The 18,905-nt window shown below is 46.4% G+C and overlaps 1 protein-coding gene across 1 annotated transcript; it reads right to left on the reverse strand.

Moving 5' to 3' along the window:
- Positions 1-940: 940 nt before the first annotated feature.
- On the reverse strand, positions 941-17,149 carry SLC16A3 (solute carrier family 16 member 3). The gene is made up of 5 exons (XM_037402176.1): positions 17,036-17,149; positions 9,701-9,942; positions 9,065-9,208; positions 7,903-8,670; positions 941-6,546 (listed from the first exon to the last, which is right to left on the reverse strand). Exons 2-5 carry the CDS (start codon positions 9,921-9,923, stop codon positions 6,260-6,262), a joined length of 1,422 nt encoding a protein of 473 aa, XP_037258073.1. The 5' UTR covers positions 9,924-9,942; positions 17,036-17,149; the 3' UTR covers positions 941-6,259.
- Positions 17,150-18,905: the final 1,756 nt, after the last annotated feature.

The raw sequence follows: 18,905 nt of genomic DNA on the forward strand, positions 1-18,905 counted from the left end.
AGATGAAGAGTCAGAAGAGCAAGAGCTATCATTTCTTACTGCTCCAAAGCATTCATCTAGGGATAGTGAGGAAAATTCCCAGCTGGAATGTTGCGGAGTTGATGAAGCAGGTACTGAGATCAGAGAAGGAATAAGCAGCATGTAGCTAGAGGTAAGTAGCTTTTTACTGTCTGCCTCTAACTTCTCATACTTCCTCAGACAAATGCAGGATGGTTGATCTCACAGACTGTTACTAAGATGGTAATTCTTAAGAGCCCTGACTTTTGCAGTAGATGTGCCTATTTCCTACTGGCACAAAGATGAGATCTATTCCAGAAGCGTTGAGAAGGCTGCTAAAATCATATTCCAAAGCCATTGCTTCTCATATGCAGTGCCTCTGCTATTGTCAAAAGTTGTTTCCTCTTCATATATTGGTGGGTTATCTTCCTTCGACAGGTTCAGCAGCAGGGAGCAACAGCTCTGCAGCTCAGGTCATGCCTGTTTCCCTCCACAGCAAATGGCCTGACACCTTTCTTTCAGAATACCAGAGTTAAAGATTTAACTCTGGTTTTCTGTCACAAGGATGTGCTGACTGCACGCTAATAAATTCTGTCATTTCAGTCCACCCATATTCATTCCTGTAGCAGCATATGGCTTGACCTGGCCAGCAGGATAGCGGTGGTGATGACACCTTAAGTCTTACCAGTTTAACTAAACTAGCCTAGAAAACGTAGTCATCTGTTTATGCAAACATGGGGGTTTATGTAAGCTAGACCTACAATCTTTTCAGTGTAAATACACAGAAACTTTTGAAGCTGAACTTGGATTTCTCAAAAATTTCTCAGCAGAGGTACTTAGAATTAGGCACAAATAGCTGTGAGCCTTCTAGATAGCCTCTAGATAGCAAAATGTAGCTCTTGGAACATCAAAAAGACTAATTTTGCTTCACTTGGGTGTAGCCTTGAGATTGTACCTTGAAGAGCCAGTCTTAGTTGTGGCATCATAGGATCCAAAAAACTCCGCCATAAATGTATTCTTAAACTATGTTTTCTTAGGAGCTTTCGATTCTAAAGGTTCTTTAGATTCTTTACTTGATGGTAAAGACTGCTTGCTGACAGGTCAGTACTGACAGAAAATACTTGGGGGGTTTGTAAGTCATAGTAGTTCATAAAACTACCTGCAAACAAAACCTGGAGTACTCTTTAGAGAACAAGGAAAATAATTTCTACATGGAGCACCACAAAATTAATATTACTTTAAATTAGTTGGTGCTTTAGAACAGTCTTCAGGGTTGTTTACAGTGGGAGCCCATTTCCATTTTCAGACTGGCCAGACCGTAAGTCATGGGAAAAGCAGTCCCCTTGTCCACATCAAATTCTGGCTGCCTGTCAGCTTGGTGTCCCCTCTTTTTTTTCTTCTCTGCTTCTGTATAGCTATTTGAGCATGTGCAAGTGAAAGCCACTTTCTAAATCTGGGTGCTAAAGTTATTTTTCCTAAGCTTATTTTCTCAGACCCACGGTTTTTGACAAGCAAATAAATATTTATTCGCTACATCTGCAACAGTTTACTAGAAAAGCATTAAAAAACAAAAAAATCTAAGCGTAAATAAATGTACAACATTACATTAAAGTGCATTAACAAGAAACAAAGTCATACTCCCATAATCCTAAAGACAAGCATGGCAGAGAGACAGACACACACATATACAAGTCAGTACTTACCCCTGTATCATGTGAGAGTTGGTGTTTTCCTGAAAGCCCTCTGTTTATGATTGCCTACCTAGCTGAAGCTTTTCTTTGGGATGTTAACAAAGGTGCATGTGTGAGAGTATTTTGGATTTTCGTGTTGAAGACTGATTGCTTGGTTAGGGGAATGTTTTAATTTCTGCTTAGAGAATGATTTTACATTGGCTAACACATTTGTTTGGATGGGATTTAATATCAATAAGCACGAGATCTGTCCGGTCCTTCACGCCTTGACACCATACCTTCATACCATGTCAAGTACCAACTTTTGGGAGCTAGCTGCTGTAGCAGCAGGTGTGGCTGAAGGCTTGCTGTAATGTATTTAAGAACTGGAGAAAAATGATTATGATTTCAAACAGAGAGCTGCATCGCTTTAAGGTTTTTAGTTCTGCTGATATCTTCTAGGCTCCAAATAGCTACAAGATATTTTATTCAGAAATTATGAAAAAGCAAAGGTATCTTTGTATAGGAGGAGGAACGAAACAGCTTTAACCCTGCATTACTTGTTGTCTAGTGAATGGGCAAACGGTCTCTACTGTACTGGGTGTTTTGCATGTTTGATACATATATAAATATATATATATGCATACACCTCTTTATATATTCTCTGTGTGTTACAGGCATTTATATGCACACCCTCTCCTTGCATTAGGAAGTTAATGGTCTAAGATCCATTACATGATCAAACATACAATATTTTAACCATAAATCCCTACGCTATTTATAGAATGTACAAAGATCTAAAAAGCTTTAAAAACTATGCTAGCCTGTATGCTAAAAGACCGTTCATTAGCTCCAGAGAAATTATCTATGAAAACTATCTTTCAGCTGTTTTATAGTATTATACCTGAATTTTTTGCACTTGTGTTTTTCAGTTGTTTTACTCACAGGCTTCTTAAACAGTTCATGAACTATGTGTCTGAAGAAATTACATTTTTTCCAGTAGTGTATGATGCAAGAGCAAATTACATTATCTTTGGGATGCTTGGCAGTTCAGCTTTTGCCTTCCCTTTCCCTTTCCCTTTTTTCAAATAAGAAAATTTTAACCAGGTGAAGATTAGACAAAGGTTCATCCATGTTGCATGGAATTGTTCTGCTTGTGTCCCCCGGCAGCTGGTGTTTCTTTATCAATGCTTTATGACTCCCAACCATGCCACATCCTCAAAATGCATGAAAGAGCGCATCTCACAAACTGCTCATAAGGGGATCTCAGTGGTGTTGAGATTAAAGAAATACTGTACCAAAATACCTGGAGGGGTTTAAAAGCAATTCCTTGAGAATTTACAATAAGCAGGGTTACAACAAGGAGCCAGGCTAGTCTTGCCAGGAGAAACGGTTCCAGTACCACCCTCCCCTTCTATACCTAAGTTCCTAGCTGGTGTTCTGAGGCAGCGCTGGGAACCTAAAGACTTGCTGCTTGCCTTTTTTGTTTTTTTTTTTCAAACACCCTGGGGTAGGAAGGAGGGGGGTCTATAAAACAGGAGCTCTGTCTAAAGGCCTTGGTGGCCATGTCTGTGGGAGCAGCTGGGTATGTGCCTCAGCACAGCCTAGCATACTGGCCTACAGTTGTCCAGGCTGAGGATCTGGCATGTGTGGAGGTTTCCTTCCCATCAGCATAGTCAATCTCTTTCCAAGAAAATTAAGGCAGCTGAATGGAAGGAGGACTGGAAGACTAGCACACACCTGGACGTCACCCCTGAATGCGAATGGCAACAGGGAGCTTCGCTGGCTCCAGAACTCAGAAGTGCTCAGGCCTGCCAGTTTTGATGTTGCCAAGAGATCTGCATTAGGAGTTTCTCATCTCTTTGTGGATGCCGCTTGTTATAGCCTGCGTAAAACTGCTTAGCAAAGTAAATTCCAGCTCTTATTTCTCAGTTGATGGAAGAGTGCTGTCATTTGACCTCTCTCATGCAGTAGGTATCTCCTGCTCTCATAAGTACTGCAGTCCATTGGTAGGTCTGTGCTGAAAATAGCGCAGGAGCAGTGGCAGTTCTACTCATAGTTCCTCTTTGAGTCAAGATGAACTTGTATAGGCCAATGAGGCACCTTCCGTGAATGCTGGATTTACTTTAGAAATTATTTATGGTGTCTTGTTGAATTGTGTTTCCCTTGTCTTAGTAACTTTCTTTTCTGCCCCAATCGCATAAAATTCTAATGTAACACTTCTCGTTTCCAGCTTAACCGAAAAGCTGTCATGTAAGGAAAATGAAACAGTCTGGAAGCCAGTAGGATAAGCACAAATTTTTGAGATGCTACAGTCTAGATGATTTGCAGAATGTATGGAAACTTAAAATTGTGCCAAAACCAGAGGTCAAAAGAATAACTATTTAGTTCTGCGATAACAGTATAGCGTTACCTAGCAAAGGTGATCTAAACCCACAGGAAGACAAAAATGGCTATTTGAGAATCTGAATTCACCTTTGAGAAGGTTTCTAGTTTTTGCTTTTTGAAACAGAACGGGGAACTCCAACCTGAAAGCTATATCAGGCCTTCACATATCATGTGAAGCAGCCTCCAGGGATTTCATAAAACCATCTGTGGATTCCATTTTCCTCTTGCCCTTTCATATGGTTACCTTGTGGACCTAGCAGTGTTGTGTTCCAAGTACTGATTCAGTCTTTAGCAAACTGGAGCTATGTTCAGTGACTTGAGTTCTTGTAAGTAGGACATGCCAGTGCAGTTCCTGCCACTAAATTAATGAAAGTTTTTAAAGTAACCCAGCACTATATGCGATATAAAAATAAACAGTTTATTCAGTGCAGCATCCATTTCTTTTTAAAATCACTCAGAAAAATCCATCGTGATCCTAACTTTTCCATTTCTGTGCAGGGTTGTCCTAACAATGCAAAACCATTTGAAGAAACTCTCAGGATGGAAGCTGCTATCTGAGACAGTTCCACTGGGGAATGGTTCATGGGTTTGGCACTTTGTTGGATTCACTGTATGTTTCTGTTAAAATGGTCAAGTATGAAACAACTGATGGTGTCTTTTTAAAAGGGATATAGGGTTTTAAGGAATTAAGAGTCTTTTAGGTTTAAGTTACTAAGCAGAACAATTTTGGCACCTGAAGGCCAGTATTCCTTTGCTACCAACAAGGAAACTGAATCTGTCACAATTAGTCTGTTTTGGAGACCGCTGCTGCAATCACAAAGCCTAGAGAGCTTTTCATAAACACATCTGAAAGGTGGTCTGCAGTAGCATGAATGCATATAAAAGACTGTGTTTCTTGAATGTGTTTGGGTGGGGAAAAAAAAAATCTAGAGAATGCTTCCTTTTACCTTCCCTTTCTACCCAGTGTCCTCACAATTACTATTTTCCCTTTCTGCATTTCTTCAAATGTCCTGTCACTGCCTTGTCTGATCTGTTTCTGTTTCTTCTCCTTCCTCCATACCGATGTCAGAGAAGATTTGAAGACTGGCCAGAGACTCTCTGTTCAGTTTGTGCAACGAGCAGCAGAGCTGACCCCATTCTCAATTGATCCTTATGCACTGCTGCCACACATGTGATAACAGTTACAGCACATTTCCTCAACCAGCAAGAATGGCACCTTGAACTTCCACAGATGAAGCAAAAGGATAGGGAATGAAAAAAAAAAAACAACTACCACATTAAGACCTTCCTGTGTTGCTAACATTGCATTTTAAAGCTGGCTTTAAAATATCTTGAAACATAGTTCAATCCCTAAGTCTACCCACTCTGATTTATAGGTCATCTGGGAACTTATGCTGCTTCTTTTACATACAAAATGGACACGTTTTCAGAAGACTCTACTAAACCTAGTATCCGCGTTACTTGTAATATTTTTCAGCGCTGCAGGGAAACCATACTGAAAACCACGTATGTAAATATAGGCTAACGTTGCTTACGGTCTGTCAGGACCAGTTCTGCTTGTTTTCTTCTCTTTTAGCCCTACCTTGGACTACCACTTGTGTGATCTGCTCAGGACAGTATCTGTAATGTGCCTTTCCATGTACAGTATTTCCAGATAATTAACAAAGATTACAGGTTTAGACAAAACTCAGAAATACATTTACATAAATAAAAGTAACAGATATTATCAAAATTAAAGAAGGGCTGAGCCAATTAATCTAAAAATCTAAAAAAGTAAGAAATTCAAAAACCTATTGGAGACCTTTAAGTTCCTGAGATTTTTCTCCCATCTCAAACTCGTTCCACACAATACAGCGATTTCACCAATATTGTCTGAAAACATATATATAATTCCATTTTCTTAAAATATATTCTTCCTATACCTCTTCCAAGTGAGCAGTTTCTGGTGATGCATAGCAAAACTCTACTTGTGTTTACAAAAGCTTTTTAGTTTACATAAAAAGTAAAACCACAATGCTCCACCTTTTACTGATAAAGCTAATTTTCCGGTAAAGGGTTTTCTAGCAAGGCAGCTTCCAGAGAGACCTGATGAGCTGACTAGCCTCCAGTTAATAAAGCAGATGGCCCAGCCCTAAGCTAGTTCTATTTCTAAAATAAATAGTGTTGAAACTCTTTCTACACACTTTGTAGGTTTCCTGTCATGCTCACACACACGTTTCTGGGTTTGTTACAACTTCGCCATTTTTTTCAGGCTCATCTTTCAGAAACTGCTCCACTTCAATGGAGTCCACCTTGGCATCTTCAGGCATTTTGTCTTCAGATTTGTTTAATTCCTCTCTTTCTGCTGCTTCTTCTTTTGTACATGGTTCTTCTGATTTTTTCTTAATGCAGAAGAAATTTCCCAAGGCCAATACAAGTGCTGATGTGGTAACTTCAATTCCAGCAATAATAAAAACAAACATGTACCTCCCTGTTGCATCCAAGAGTTTTCCTGAAAAAGACAACATTCCAGGTAAATAACAAAAGTGATTCTCTTGCAATGACTTTTTTTCTGCTTCTTTTAAACATTTAAATGACTCCTGTCTTAGAAGCACCAAGACTATCTAAGCAAGGTTTTTGAAATGGCATTTTAACAAGTTCATAACAAAATACTTCTCAGTTATTTCATTTCAGTTTTTCACTGACATTATATCACATCCCAAAACACATACTCCCCTGCACACAATACAGTCATGCAATTCAACTGGACTAAAACCAGCCTAGCCTTCATATGCAAGAGATAAGTGCCATGTATTTCAGATCAAAATGTGTGCATCCATGGCTGGGATCTGTACCATCAGCTTCCTCTTGCTCCCAGTCTCATTTACCTTCCTGCACCGGCAGTGCACTGTCTGCTTAAGACGCAATTTTTAAAGGTTGGTCTGGAGTACCTGACCGATTCTGATGCTTTAGGCAAGTTAAATTTTCATGGGACTTGGTGGAGGTGAAAGAACAGGAGGCAGCATGTGAAGGAAATGTCTCTGGCAAAGCTGGAGATAAGAGGAAGTAGTGCATAGGACTGTTTGTGCTATGAGGGGCTCTGTCACAGTAAAGACATGATGCTTTCTAGTGTCTGGTATAAACAGTAAACATTTAATGGCAGTGAACTGGTGTGGTTTTGGTGTGGTTTTGGTTCCCTCTGTCCAATCCCCAGTTCAGGGTCTGTAAAATTTATGTTCTTTGATTAGTAATTAATTTGCAATTTTGAATTCAAATTAATGTGAATTCAATTATTTTTTAATGCCCCCTTATTCTTGGGTTGTGAAACGTGCAATAGAAGCAGTCTACCTTCCTTAGAACAGTCCAGTTTTATAGTCCTCCTTGTAAATTTTTTTCTTCCTTCCGACATCTTCCTTCCTCCTCCAAACCTACCATGGGTATAGAGAATCTATCCTAGTACTTTCCAAAGAAAATTGACAGGTTTCATATTCTGAATCCCCACTCTAAAGAGGTCTGAACTTCACAGAAGTTATTCACTGTGCGTGTGTGTGTGTGTGTGTCTGTGCGTAAAACTCATCTCATACAATATTAGCCATCTACTAATAAGAGTGTAGGCTTTCAGTGGAGCAAGAGCAGCGTCTCCAGATGGCACTTCAGCCAATCCTGAAATACAGCCAAGAAGGAAAAGATTTATCTTGGACTATTTCAGATTGTAACTGCAGAAATTCACTGAAGCATGTGCAGCACTAGTGCAATATGCACTTCTTGAGTGACTCATGTTGTCTTTTCCTCTGCTCCCTTATCATACAATTTCTGTAAATGAATGCAATGCAAATGATTTTGAATTCTGAACTAAATGACTACTTACCCGCTGATGGTGGACCGATTAGAACAGCCATAGCTTCTGCCAGGAGCACTAAACCGATAGCACTGGAGAACTTCTGAGTACCAACAATAGCCATGAGAACTTCAAACTGAAGAGCACCTACCATTCCATAAGAAATGCCAAAGAAAATGCAAAAGACCACCAGGCCACCATAATCAACAGACATGGAACCCATGAGATCTGTAAAGCCATTGAAAATCATGGCAAAACTGAAGAGGTAGACACAGCGTGGTCTAACCCATTTAAGACCAGCTACCATTCCACATACAGGTCGGGCAAAGATATCAATGAATCCCAGAATAGTCAGAAGAAAAGCTGCTTTGGTGTCTTGATACCCTAAATCCTTGGCATAACTCACAACAAAAACTGGGGGAACAAAGAGGCCAAGCACCATGATAGATGCTGCCAGTGTGTATATTACAAAACCACCATCTTTAAACACACTGAAATCCAGAAGTTTTTTCTTTGCTTTCTTCTCAGCTGGTTCTTTGGTAGCTTCAGACTTTTTGGGTGGCTCCAGAGGTCTCATTAATGCTCCGCATACACAGCAGTTGAGCAGCATCCCACCCAGTATAAGGAATCCTCCTCTCCAGCCGTACTCATGTTGTAGTATCTGCCCCAATGGTGAGAGAGCACAAAGGAACACAGGACTCCCAGCAGCAGACAGCCCGTTGGCTAAGGGCCGCCGTTTGTCAAAGTATCGGTTTAACATGATAAGTGAAGGCTGAAAATTCAGTGCCAGACCCAAACCTGTAACAGAGGGTACGTGAAAATTAATACTGGCCTACAATATCACGATTTAAAAAATACTAATTACAGTTTTTCTGATTCATTACTTAAGAGATAAGTTTTATTTCAGATGGACAAAAGATTTCTAAGATAACATTTTTAAAAGCATTCTACCTCCCTAATATTCTTGTACTTTATGGTCACACTTCACTGATCACAGCAGTGGCTATTGAACATAGTAGAAAAATTAACGTTCATAAAAAAATAAATGACACTTCAATTCCATATTTATCTACCATCTTTATAAAAGCCCATTTAGATGATCCTGATGATTTAGGTATTTGTCACTTAAACAAAACTTCGATCAAAAGCCAAGACATTAGCTAACTCATTTTCAGCTATGCACACTACTTACCAGTAATCACACCTGCAGTTAGATAGATCTGAACGATGCTCGTGCAGAAGGAGGCTATAACCATTCCCATTGAGGCAAAAAGGCCACCCACCAGCATGACAGGGCGACAGCCAAAGCGATTGACACACACACTGCAGAGTGGACCTAGGCAAGAAGAGCAGAGCAAGTTACAGCTGCTAAGATAAACCAGTTTTTGCAATTGATTGTATGTCAGTTTGCCTTTCTTTGGTGGACTTGGCAGTGTTAGTTTACAGTTGGAGTCAATAATCTTAAAGGTTTTTTCCAACCTAAACGATTCTGTGATTCTTTCTGTACTTTGTCCATACTGTCAGGCCAATCCAGAAGAGTGTTCCTTACAGTCAAATACCTATATCCTTTTCATCCTCAGAGTGCCACGCAATTTTTCTTTTTCATCATCTTCAGTAGCTACTGAGTTACAGAGATTTAATTTCATATACAAGCTGGATGGGCTTAAATAACTTTTTGATTTATGTGATCAATAGTAATTCTTCTTTGGCATGCCTTACTTGCACACAAGTAATGATACGCTATTGTGATTCATGCTGTAAATGGCTGTGTGGTTTACAAACATCATTGTGTGATGCAATACTGTTTCAAAACCAGAGAACTACCTACCTGTTCCATAAAGCATGGCCAACAGAATGGAGGAAATCCATGCAGTGTCACTATATCCAACACCAAATTCCCGTATAAGTTCTTTAAAGAAGACACTGACCGCCTTAGGAAATGCATAGGAGAATCCTGTGATGATAAAACAGCCAAAAAGGACAGCCCAGCCCCAGCCTCCATCAGGGGCTTTAACACCAGATGGACCATCATCAGCTACTACGGCTCCCATGACGAGGCTCAAGTGTTACCTAAGAAACAAAAAGCAATTACAGTCTATAGACACTGGGACAATTATCTAACTCAAACCACCTAACCCAAACAGGCAGAAATTGCACTACAGTTGAAGTCACATATAAGATACGGGACGATTTTAAATTAAAATCTTATCTTGAAGATGCAGTGCAATCTTAACTATTCCTTGTTCGGGTTTAGTCCTTACAAAGCTTGAACAAACATAAAAATGAGGCATGGCATTGCATTTTACAGTAACATCCCCTCACAGCATTCTGAGTCAGAACTGGATTTCAACCAAATCACTGTTTCGTAGAAAAATTGAGGCCATTACAGCAGCTCAGGGCAGTGGTGTTTATCGACTATATGCGATAAACCACTGCGTTAAGGTCTGTGGGATTTTTGTTACAAGACCTTGTTATATGAAGCTGCTGGACTATTCACTTAAGAGACCTGGATACAAAATCCTGGTGCAGCAGAGGTATACTGGGCAACTGTGGACAAACCACCCAGGCTTTGTTCCCTAATGAGGGCAGCAATACAGCCCTGATGCACCAATATCTTGAAAAGATAGGCAGATCCCTTTGAGCTTCTGATGAGCTATCAGTTTTCACGCATCAAGTAAGCAAGCTAAACTGCAATGAAAATCTACACAGGCAATTTTTGTGGATGATAGGAGTTAGTCACTGCAGCAATGCTCTGTATCACTGCCTGAAGCAAATAGTTTCTAATATTCTTGTTATTACATTACCAGTAAAATGTTTTAATTTCTTTTTTATGAATGTTATCGTTCACAACTTCCATATGCAGCCACAACTGCCTTTGCATCTAAAAAATGAGGTCTCTTCCTGTAAGAATTCTACGTACTAGTCAGGAATACTGCAAGTAAGACAGAAATGCTGGGCAGGGGGCAAAGACACTGAAAAGGCAGATAAAAGTGTCCCTGCATGTGAAGAGTGCAGGGAGGTACTGCATCACAGCAGTTAGGTTTTTGTAGGATCTGTGTATTACAGAAGTCTTGAAAATGTTAAAGTGAGCTTCAAACACGTTATACATTAAATCTTACATGCAAAAAAAATTGATCATTTCTTTCCAATGCAATTGATTACTCCTGCTGGGTCAGTGTTTCTCTCTGATAGTACCTAAAAGAGGAGTGCAAGCACAGTTGTTCATCGCTGAAGGATGCTTCTGCTTTCAGAAGTACAGCTCTGCATAGTGACCGCTGTGCACTGGGAGTCTATGTAACTGTTACAGCTCCATTTCAGAACCAGACGAGGTACGGCACAACTATCTAGCTGATACAAACTTGTCTGGACACTGACCACACAATGCACGGCCTGTTACTAGGCCTGTACGAAGTACTCACTGTGGCACCTAGAACAGCATCCCCACTGCTTGGAGGAAATTCCTTTATATACATGATGCAGAACTAAACCTGGCTGCGACTACAGCTGCTTTGTTACCCTGGGCTGCACAAGGACAGTAAGCCTCATACTACTGCCTTTACCTCTTGTTTTCTGGGAACTGAATATAAACAGAAAACAATTTGTCTTAAGTCCATACAACTAGAACCTAAAATGGTTAAACAATAAAACTAGATGTACAGTTGCCTGCTACTACAGACAGCTGATTCGCAGATTGCTCTGAGAAAATCACTACTTGTTAGACTAGGCAGTTTCTGCACCAGGCTTTGGGTCACTATATGCAGGTGTTAAGATGCATCTCTGCCAATGCCCCCGACACTGGCCTCTGGCCACCCTTCAAAACTTTTCCACAGTAACTTCTGCACAATACAAGGTGAAAGGCATTCTTCAAAAAAGGATTTTGTTTTGTTTTGTTTTTAAAGCAGTAACCTGACAGCACAGAGTAGGTGCACAAAATGTAAACCTTCACGACACTGGTAGCTCTGCAATATTGGTGGTAATAGGGAAAATGCCAAGCCAAGTATCTCAGCTCATGTACAGAGAACGGGAATAAGGCGTAAAACTGAAGGAGTGCAGGGGACAGGAGGAATTGTCAGTCCCGCTGCTTACAAATGGCTTTGTTGGGAGTGAATGCTTAAAATGGTGGGGGAGGGGTTGTGTCATTTTTATTCTTTTTGTATTGAGCACCTAGTAGCAGCACAAGGTCAGTAACAATACGTGAGCGCATGCTGCCGAAACACAGCAGCCGGCGGTGCCTGCAGCCCGCTCACCGGGCTGGAGGCACCGCGGCTCCGGGCACCCACCCGGGCTGGCCCACGGGCGTCCCGCGGGGGCTGCCGAGCTCGGGCGGCCCCGGCTGCGAGCCCTCCCACGCCCCCACAAGCGGCAGGGGGCTTCTGGGACGGGTCGCCGTGAAGAGCCGCTTGGCAGCGACCTTGTCCCTTCCAGAGCAGCGCAGTGCGAGTGCCAGGGGGCAGGAACCGCGCACCGCCGCCGGCACACCGGGCCCGGTGCAAGCGCGGCACCAATGAGGCCCAGCCACCCGCTCGCCGCGGGCCTGCGCGGAGCCGCCATCGCCACCGCCCCCTCGCCCCGCCAGCCCTCCGTGGCCCCGCGTGACCCCGCCGCTGTGACGTGGGGCGGTCCGGCAGCGCGCGCTGGCAGGCGCCGCACTGAGACGTGCGGGACGTGACCGACGGAGGGCGGGGCGCTACCGTAACTGCAGCAGCGCCCGCCCCGCGCGGCTCCTCCGCACGGCGGCGGCCCGGGCGGGGCAGGGCGGGGCGGGGCTCGCTGAGGGGCGGCGGTGCCCGCCCTGCTCAGGGCCCGCCGCGGCGCTGCCCCTGCGGGACCGGGACCGGCCCGCCCCCGGCACCTCGTAAGAGTGAGCTCCTGGGGACAGCAACGTCCATCTACTGTCCTCCACGTCGTGCCTGTTGCCACGTTTGGCCAGGAATCGCCATCAGCGCACGCACCGGGACCGGGCCTCGCGCCGTGCCCGTGGAGCCCGCTCCGCTCCGCACCGCGACCGCACCGCCCGCCGGAGCCGTCCGTGCATCGCAATTCGATTCGCAGGCCCCACGCAGCACTAAGTGCCCCCCCGCGCGCCCCCGGCCCGGAGTCCCGGCGGCGCCGTAGCTGGGTCGCGCAGGCAGCGCTTTGACTTATAATGCCGCCCAGGCCGCCGGGCCGGGGGGTGCCGCTCCCGCCCTCGCGGCCCAGCCCTGCCCGGGGCAGGGGCTACACTGACCCGGCCGCAGCTCAGCCCCGCACGTTCCCCCGCGGGGGTTGTCAGTGCTTGTTCCAGATTCCTCCCGTCATAAACGGGTTTTTGCTCTGGTAAAGCGTAAAACGAAAGGAGCAAATGTAGTTAAATCCGTGGGGTTTCATGCTCCCAAGATTATCTTCCGTTGCCATGGCAACTAATACAGGCTCCCTGGGAGGATGCTAGGTGCTGCCGGTAGCGCGGTGGGGGCTGCTTGCTACGATGATGCAGTTTGTATTAAAGGGGAGCATTTGCACTACAAAAAGGAGCAGATATGGCAAGAACCTAATATCGGTGTTTAGCCAGTGGGCCACGCAGCAGCACTTTATAGCCAGCAGGCTGACCTATACAGCTTTAAAACTTCTCCTGAATTGATTCTACTATGGCAGAAATCTACCCAACTGTGAATTCCGACAACAGAAATAAATAATTGTTATCAAGAATAAAACACTAACTTCCACACAGGGAACACAGGTCAGACTGGAATTCAGTCTGGAACCCCACTAGACTGAGAACCATACAATTAGAAAATGAGGAAGATGGCCTAAGCTAAGCAATGTAAAGATCCTCCCTCGCTTTCTTATCTGTGGGAATGAAGAGGATAATGATTCTCTCTTCAAAGGGCGTTGCAAGTATGGACACACTGAAAAGCATAGACTGCTACTATGTTAATAGGAGTCATAAACCTCCTGTATTTGCCCAAATGTATCAACATCTAAGCAGACTAAACAAAAGATGTTACGTTATCTGTGGTTTTGAGTGAAGAATCCTAAGACTAACCAACTCTACTAAAATTTTGCAGGAAATGGCTCCTGCAAAACTAATTTTATTTTAATACCCTCCAGACCATGGTGATAGCCCTCTACACATAAAACAACTACCCTTTGCATTGATATCACTTACGTCTGCCTCTTTAACTCTTTCCTGACGCTCTAAAGCACTAATGCATGTATCTTTAATTTGAATTTTATTTATTACAACTCATTCTTAGGTACTTTGTACAAGCCATTTTGATGAGCCACTGTATGACACAGTAGTGCATTTCTTGTGGCTTACCTGCTTGTATATCAGCCAGTGGAATTACGTGTCCATCTCCAAAGGCTGCTGCAAATTCCTGTTACCTACAAAATCACTACCCTATTTACCCATGCCTGCCCTGAACTCCCATCATCTCTGCAAGACCCTGCAGTGACTTTCACTCTCCCATTTTGGCCTCCTCTGTTTTATCAGAGACAGTTTTCCTGTTCTGCTGCCTTTCTTAAGGGTTTGCCAGCCTTCACCATTCTTTCATCCCTCTCTCAAAACTCTCACAATAAATTATACAGTGATTCTGTGCCACCTGTAGCCGTAGGTGATGTTCCACACCAATACTTACTATTAATCAACCTCCAGTGCCCACTTAGCCTCAAACCATTTTAGTGTTCACTGCTTCAGTGCAGTAACGTACATCACAAGTTACTGGCAGACTGCAATGACACTGTAAATTTACACTGCAACTTTATGTGTAATACTAATAATACTAACCAGTGGAGGTCCTATTATCTGGGTGAAGTGCTCTACAGGGGGAGTTGCAGGTTGGTTTTTTTTTCATTATTATTATTATTATTATTATTATTTATGTAATGAAAATGTTAGAACTCTGTTCTTTACGTTATCTCGGAAAATCAGATCACATTATCATTTTGGTTTCTTAGTGGCTTCCCCCCCCCATAATGAGCATGTTACCAACAAGTACCCCTAACTTACACTGGGCTATAAGCAAAAGAATAAGCCATAGATCTGCACGCTAACTTCTTGTTTGAAGAATTAATGTGGCTTTCTTCTTAACAAGAAAGAAACAGCTCTTTTAATCTTGAGATAAATGCTTGCATGACTATTTTCTTTTAATTACAAATACAACAGTAACTAACAGTTCAGTCTTCTCAAGTACCACCTCTGAAACAAGTATACTAGTTCTATAACAACAGCATTGTCAACCTCCCTAGTTACTCTCTGCACCAAGTGCCTGGTTTCTGAAGAACTTAACTTATTTTTCTAAAGCTTATGAGGTTTTTTATACCACATCCATTACTGTAAGTGCATTAATGTCAGCATCACAGCAGCACCTTAAGACCAGACAGCATGTACCCTTTCTGTGTGCACAGGAAAAGTGACAAACATGCCTTCGGTTGCACATTAATTATCTGGCCGCTTTCCATACACTTTCAAAAATAGAAGTTGCAGAATCCCAACTTCAGTTGAATACTTGCAATTCGTTCTTCACATATCTTTAAAATTAATTTCAGCCCTGCAGCTACAGTGGCTTTGCAGCGTGTCAGAGCTTTAGAAAAACCGAAATTCTTTCCAATTGTTTATAGTAGTGTCCTTATTTTGTACAGCGTAAAAGCAAGAAGTGACAGAGCTAGAGAAACACCAGTTCAGGTTCCGGTCCTGTCACCAGCTGGACATACATGCTGATTTTTGCAGAATACTGCAGAACTGCCCTGACCCACAAAGTGCTGGCTTGCATGCATGCAGTGTCTCAGGCAAGGATAGCGCAGCAGCTGCGCATGGTGGGGCAAGATCGGCTGCCCAGGGCGGTCATTTTACACAACTTCTTCGGACTGTGCTGCTGTGTAACATGGTGTCATACATCAAGATACGGGAATTCCCACTTCAGTCACCATTTAAAACCTCCACCTTATTATTTTTATAACGTACCTCCAGTTACACTTCTGACCCAACCACAACAGGTGTACTGTACCAACGGACTCAGCTCTACGCTTTTAAACGGATTGCCACGCCTTGGCAAACTACCGCTCCCTCTGAAATAAACATCGCAACACCGTACGTGCTTCACCCTGCGACATCCCCAGCTAAACCGTTCTCCGGCTGCTCCACCCCGAAAGCGCGCGTACCCGCGGGCCCCGCGCGCTCCCGCGGCCGCTCCTAACCGCGGGTCGGGACCCCGCGCCGCAGCGCTACCCCCTCGCCGGGCACAGCAGGGCGAGACCCCCGGCGCGGAGGGCCAGCAGCAACAGGAGCAGCAGCAGCAGCAGGGGGCTCTTCCTCAGAGATGCCGCGGGGGGACCGCGGTCAGCAGAACAATGGTGGCGGTCGCGGGGCCGCCAATGGCCACGGCCCGTCGCGCCCGCCCGGGTCCGAGACGGCTCCCGCGGAGCCCGGCCCGCCGCCGCGAATGGTGTCGGAGGGGCGGCCGCACCGTCCCGCCCGCCGTCCCCGGAGCGCCTGCAGACCCGAGCAGCAGAGCTCACGGCCGGGGCTGCGCAATGCCTTTACGAGGGGACGGTCCCTCCGGCTGCGCGTCGCTGGCTGTGGCGGGGCCGGGCTGCACCGCTGTGAAAAAGGGGACTCCGGCCAGCACTCTCCGCCCGAGGCTCCGCGCGGCGAGGAGAAGTGGGCGGCAGCGAGGGGACCCTCGTCGCCCGGTACCGTCTGAAGCCGGCGATGGCGGGCACAAAGCCCCCGCTGGCGGGCGCCTCACCAGCCCCGGCGCGGCACCGTGCGAGCGCCGGAGCCAGCAGCACCGCAACCCGGGCGCCCCGGAGGAAACCCCGGAGGCACCGCCCGGGGGAGACTCGGCCGCCAGCACCGCTCGGCACCCGGACAGGGCTGCCCGGCGGGCGGCTGCGAGGGGACCCGCACGGTGGCAGCGCGGCTTCCCGGGCAGGAACGTACCCGCCTGGCCGCGCGCGGGCGGGAACGCAGCTGCGAAGGGGGGTGGGGGCGCCAGGCCCGCCGCACCCCCGGCGCCCGAGACGCGCTCGCTCAAAGCTTCGAGCGCGTCCGCCGACCCCGGCAGCCCCATGAGGGGATTCGCCTCGGCCTGCGGGGTCGCTGCCCCCGGCCCGGACACCCGCGCTCCCCGCGGCGCTCGCCACCGTGCGCCAGCCCGACACGCCGCAGCACGCACCTCGGTACCTGAGTCGCGTCCCGCGGCCCCGCCCGAGGATGCCCGCGCTGCCGTCGGACACCGCTTCCCCCCTACGCCCGCGCCGGCCGGCCCCAGCCCGTCTGCGAGCCCCGGCGGCGGAGCGCCCCGGCGGGCGGCGGCTGGGCCCGCCCACGGCCGCGCGGGGCCGCCCGGTCCTAGCGCCGCCACGTGCCGCCAGCCCGCAGCTACAGGTTCGCCCGCGCAGGGGCACGGAGGGCGCGGGGGCTCGCCGGGGCCGGGGGCCGGGGCTGGGGCCGGGGCCGGGGGGACTGGCGGCTGCCCCAGGGAGCGCGGCCCCGGCCGCCCCCAGCGGGACCTCGGACACGGGCCTGAGCGTGCGGGTACGCGCCGGCCGCCGGGCTCGCTCCGCGCTCACTCCCTGCGCTCCAGGGCAGCCGCGCAGCTTCCGCGCTGTCGCATCCACAGGGAGGACCCTTAGGGCTTCCAGGCGCTTTTCTTCTCCCTCATGTTGATGGCGGTGTTGTGCATCCTGCAGCCAACTCACCGCCTCCTTCCTCGCCCCTGCCGAGGGAGCCCCGCCTGCCAACGTGCCCACCCGAGGGGTCGCTCCTTTTGCGCCCAGGTGCAGCGAGCTCCCTGTGCTACTCTGCTGCGCCTCTCCTGCTGTCCATACAAACGCCGAGTTGTGAAACGTAGTGTATGTTGATATTGCTATTATTGAGCACCCATGCAAGCTGTGATGGACAGCACAGAAAGTAACACTGCTTGGGCCCCACAGGGCCTGGCAGTTTGGCAGCTGGTGCCCCACTCCCCTGGGTGCTTACAGCACCCAACCTAGTTTAGAGGGGCATGATTGTCCCCCTGTGCTCGGCACTGGTGATGCTGCGCCTCGGATCCTGGGCTCAGTTTTGGGCCCCTCACTACAAGAAAGATATTGAGGTCCTGGAGCGTGTCCAGAGATGGGCAACAGAGCTGAGGAAGAGGCTGAGGCACACATCTGATAGGGAGCAGCTGAGGGAGCTGGGGATGTTTAGCCTGGAGAAAAGGAGCCTCAGAGGGAACCTTCTCACTCTCTACAACTACCTGCAAGGAGGCTGTAGCGAGGGCGGGGGTCAGTCTCTTCACCCAAGTAACAAGCACCAGGATGAAAGGAGACAACCTCAAGTTGTGCCACAGGAAGTTTAGATTGGATATTAGGAAATACTTCTTCACTGAAAGGGTTGTCAAGCACTAGAACAGGCTGCCCAGGGAAGTAGTTGAGTCAGCATCCCTGGAGATATTTAAAAGACATGTAGACGTGGTGCTTAGGGACATGGTTTAGTGGTGGGCCTGGCAGTCCTGCATTTACAGTTGGAGTCCATGATCTTAAAGGTCTTTTCCAATCTAAATGATTCTGTGATTCCTACAACCTGTGTAGACGTACACCAGGGTAGGGTCCCAACCGATACTGTCTTGAGAGCTATGGTGTTGCACAGATGAGTAGCTTCCAATATTTTAGAATGTACTTGGTGAAATACAGAGGAAGAATCTGAAACTCTTTTGACACCACAGAAGTTACTTTCTTTCCCATGCACATTACGTTTGCTTTGGCTTTTGATTCAGTTTTGCTGTAGTACCCATTTGTACCCACTTAGGGATTCATTGCAGTAATGCGCAAAGATGAGCAAGGCTGGATGGTTTGTTTGGGGTAGACAGCATACAGCCAGTGGGACATACATTGCTAATCTTAAAGACCAGTAAAAGCAGATTTTGACTGTCTACCATCACCCAAATTTAGGCCATTCGATAACAGGCCAGATGAAGGGAATTACGGAAGAGCAAAAACCACTGATTCTTGTGGAGTTTCTGAAGCAAGCAGTGCAGTGCCTGAGGCCCAGCAAAATTCATGGACCCTAG

The sequence above is a fragment of the Falco rusticolus genome, chromosome 1 (genome assembly GCF_015220075.1).
Source record: "Falco rusticolus isolate bFalRus1 chromosome 1, bFalRus1.pri, whole genome shotgun sequence".
Taxonomy (NCBI): domain Eukaryota; kingdom Metazoa; phylum Chordata; class Aves; order Falconiformes; family Falconidae; genus Falco; species Falco rusticolus.

Bases quoted from the DNA above. Each gene is read 5' to 3' on its own strand.
- SLC16A3 (XM_037402176.1), bottom strand. From the start codon at position 9,923: ATGGGAGCCGTAGTAGCTGATGATGGTCCATCTGGTGTTAAAGCCCCT. The intron at 9,209-9,700 runs GTAGGTAGTTCT...CTTCTTGCCTAG, and splicing joins GGCCATGCTTTATGGAACAG to GTCCACTCTGCAGTGTGTGT. The intron at 6,547-7,902 runs GTAAGTAGTCAT...TGTCTTTTTCAG, and splicing joins AATCGGTCCACCATCAGCGG to GAAAACTCTTGGATGCAACA.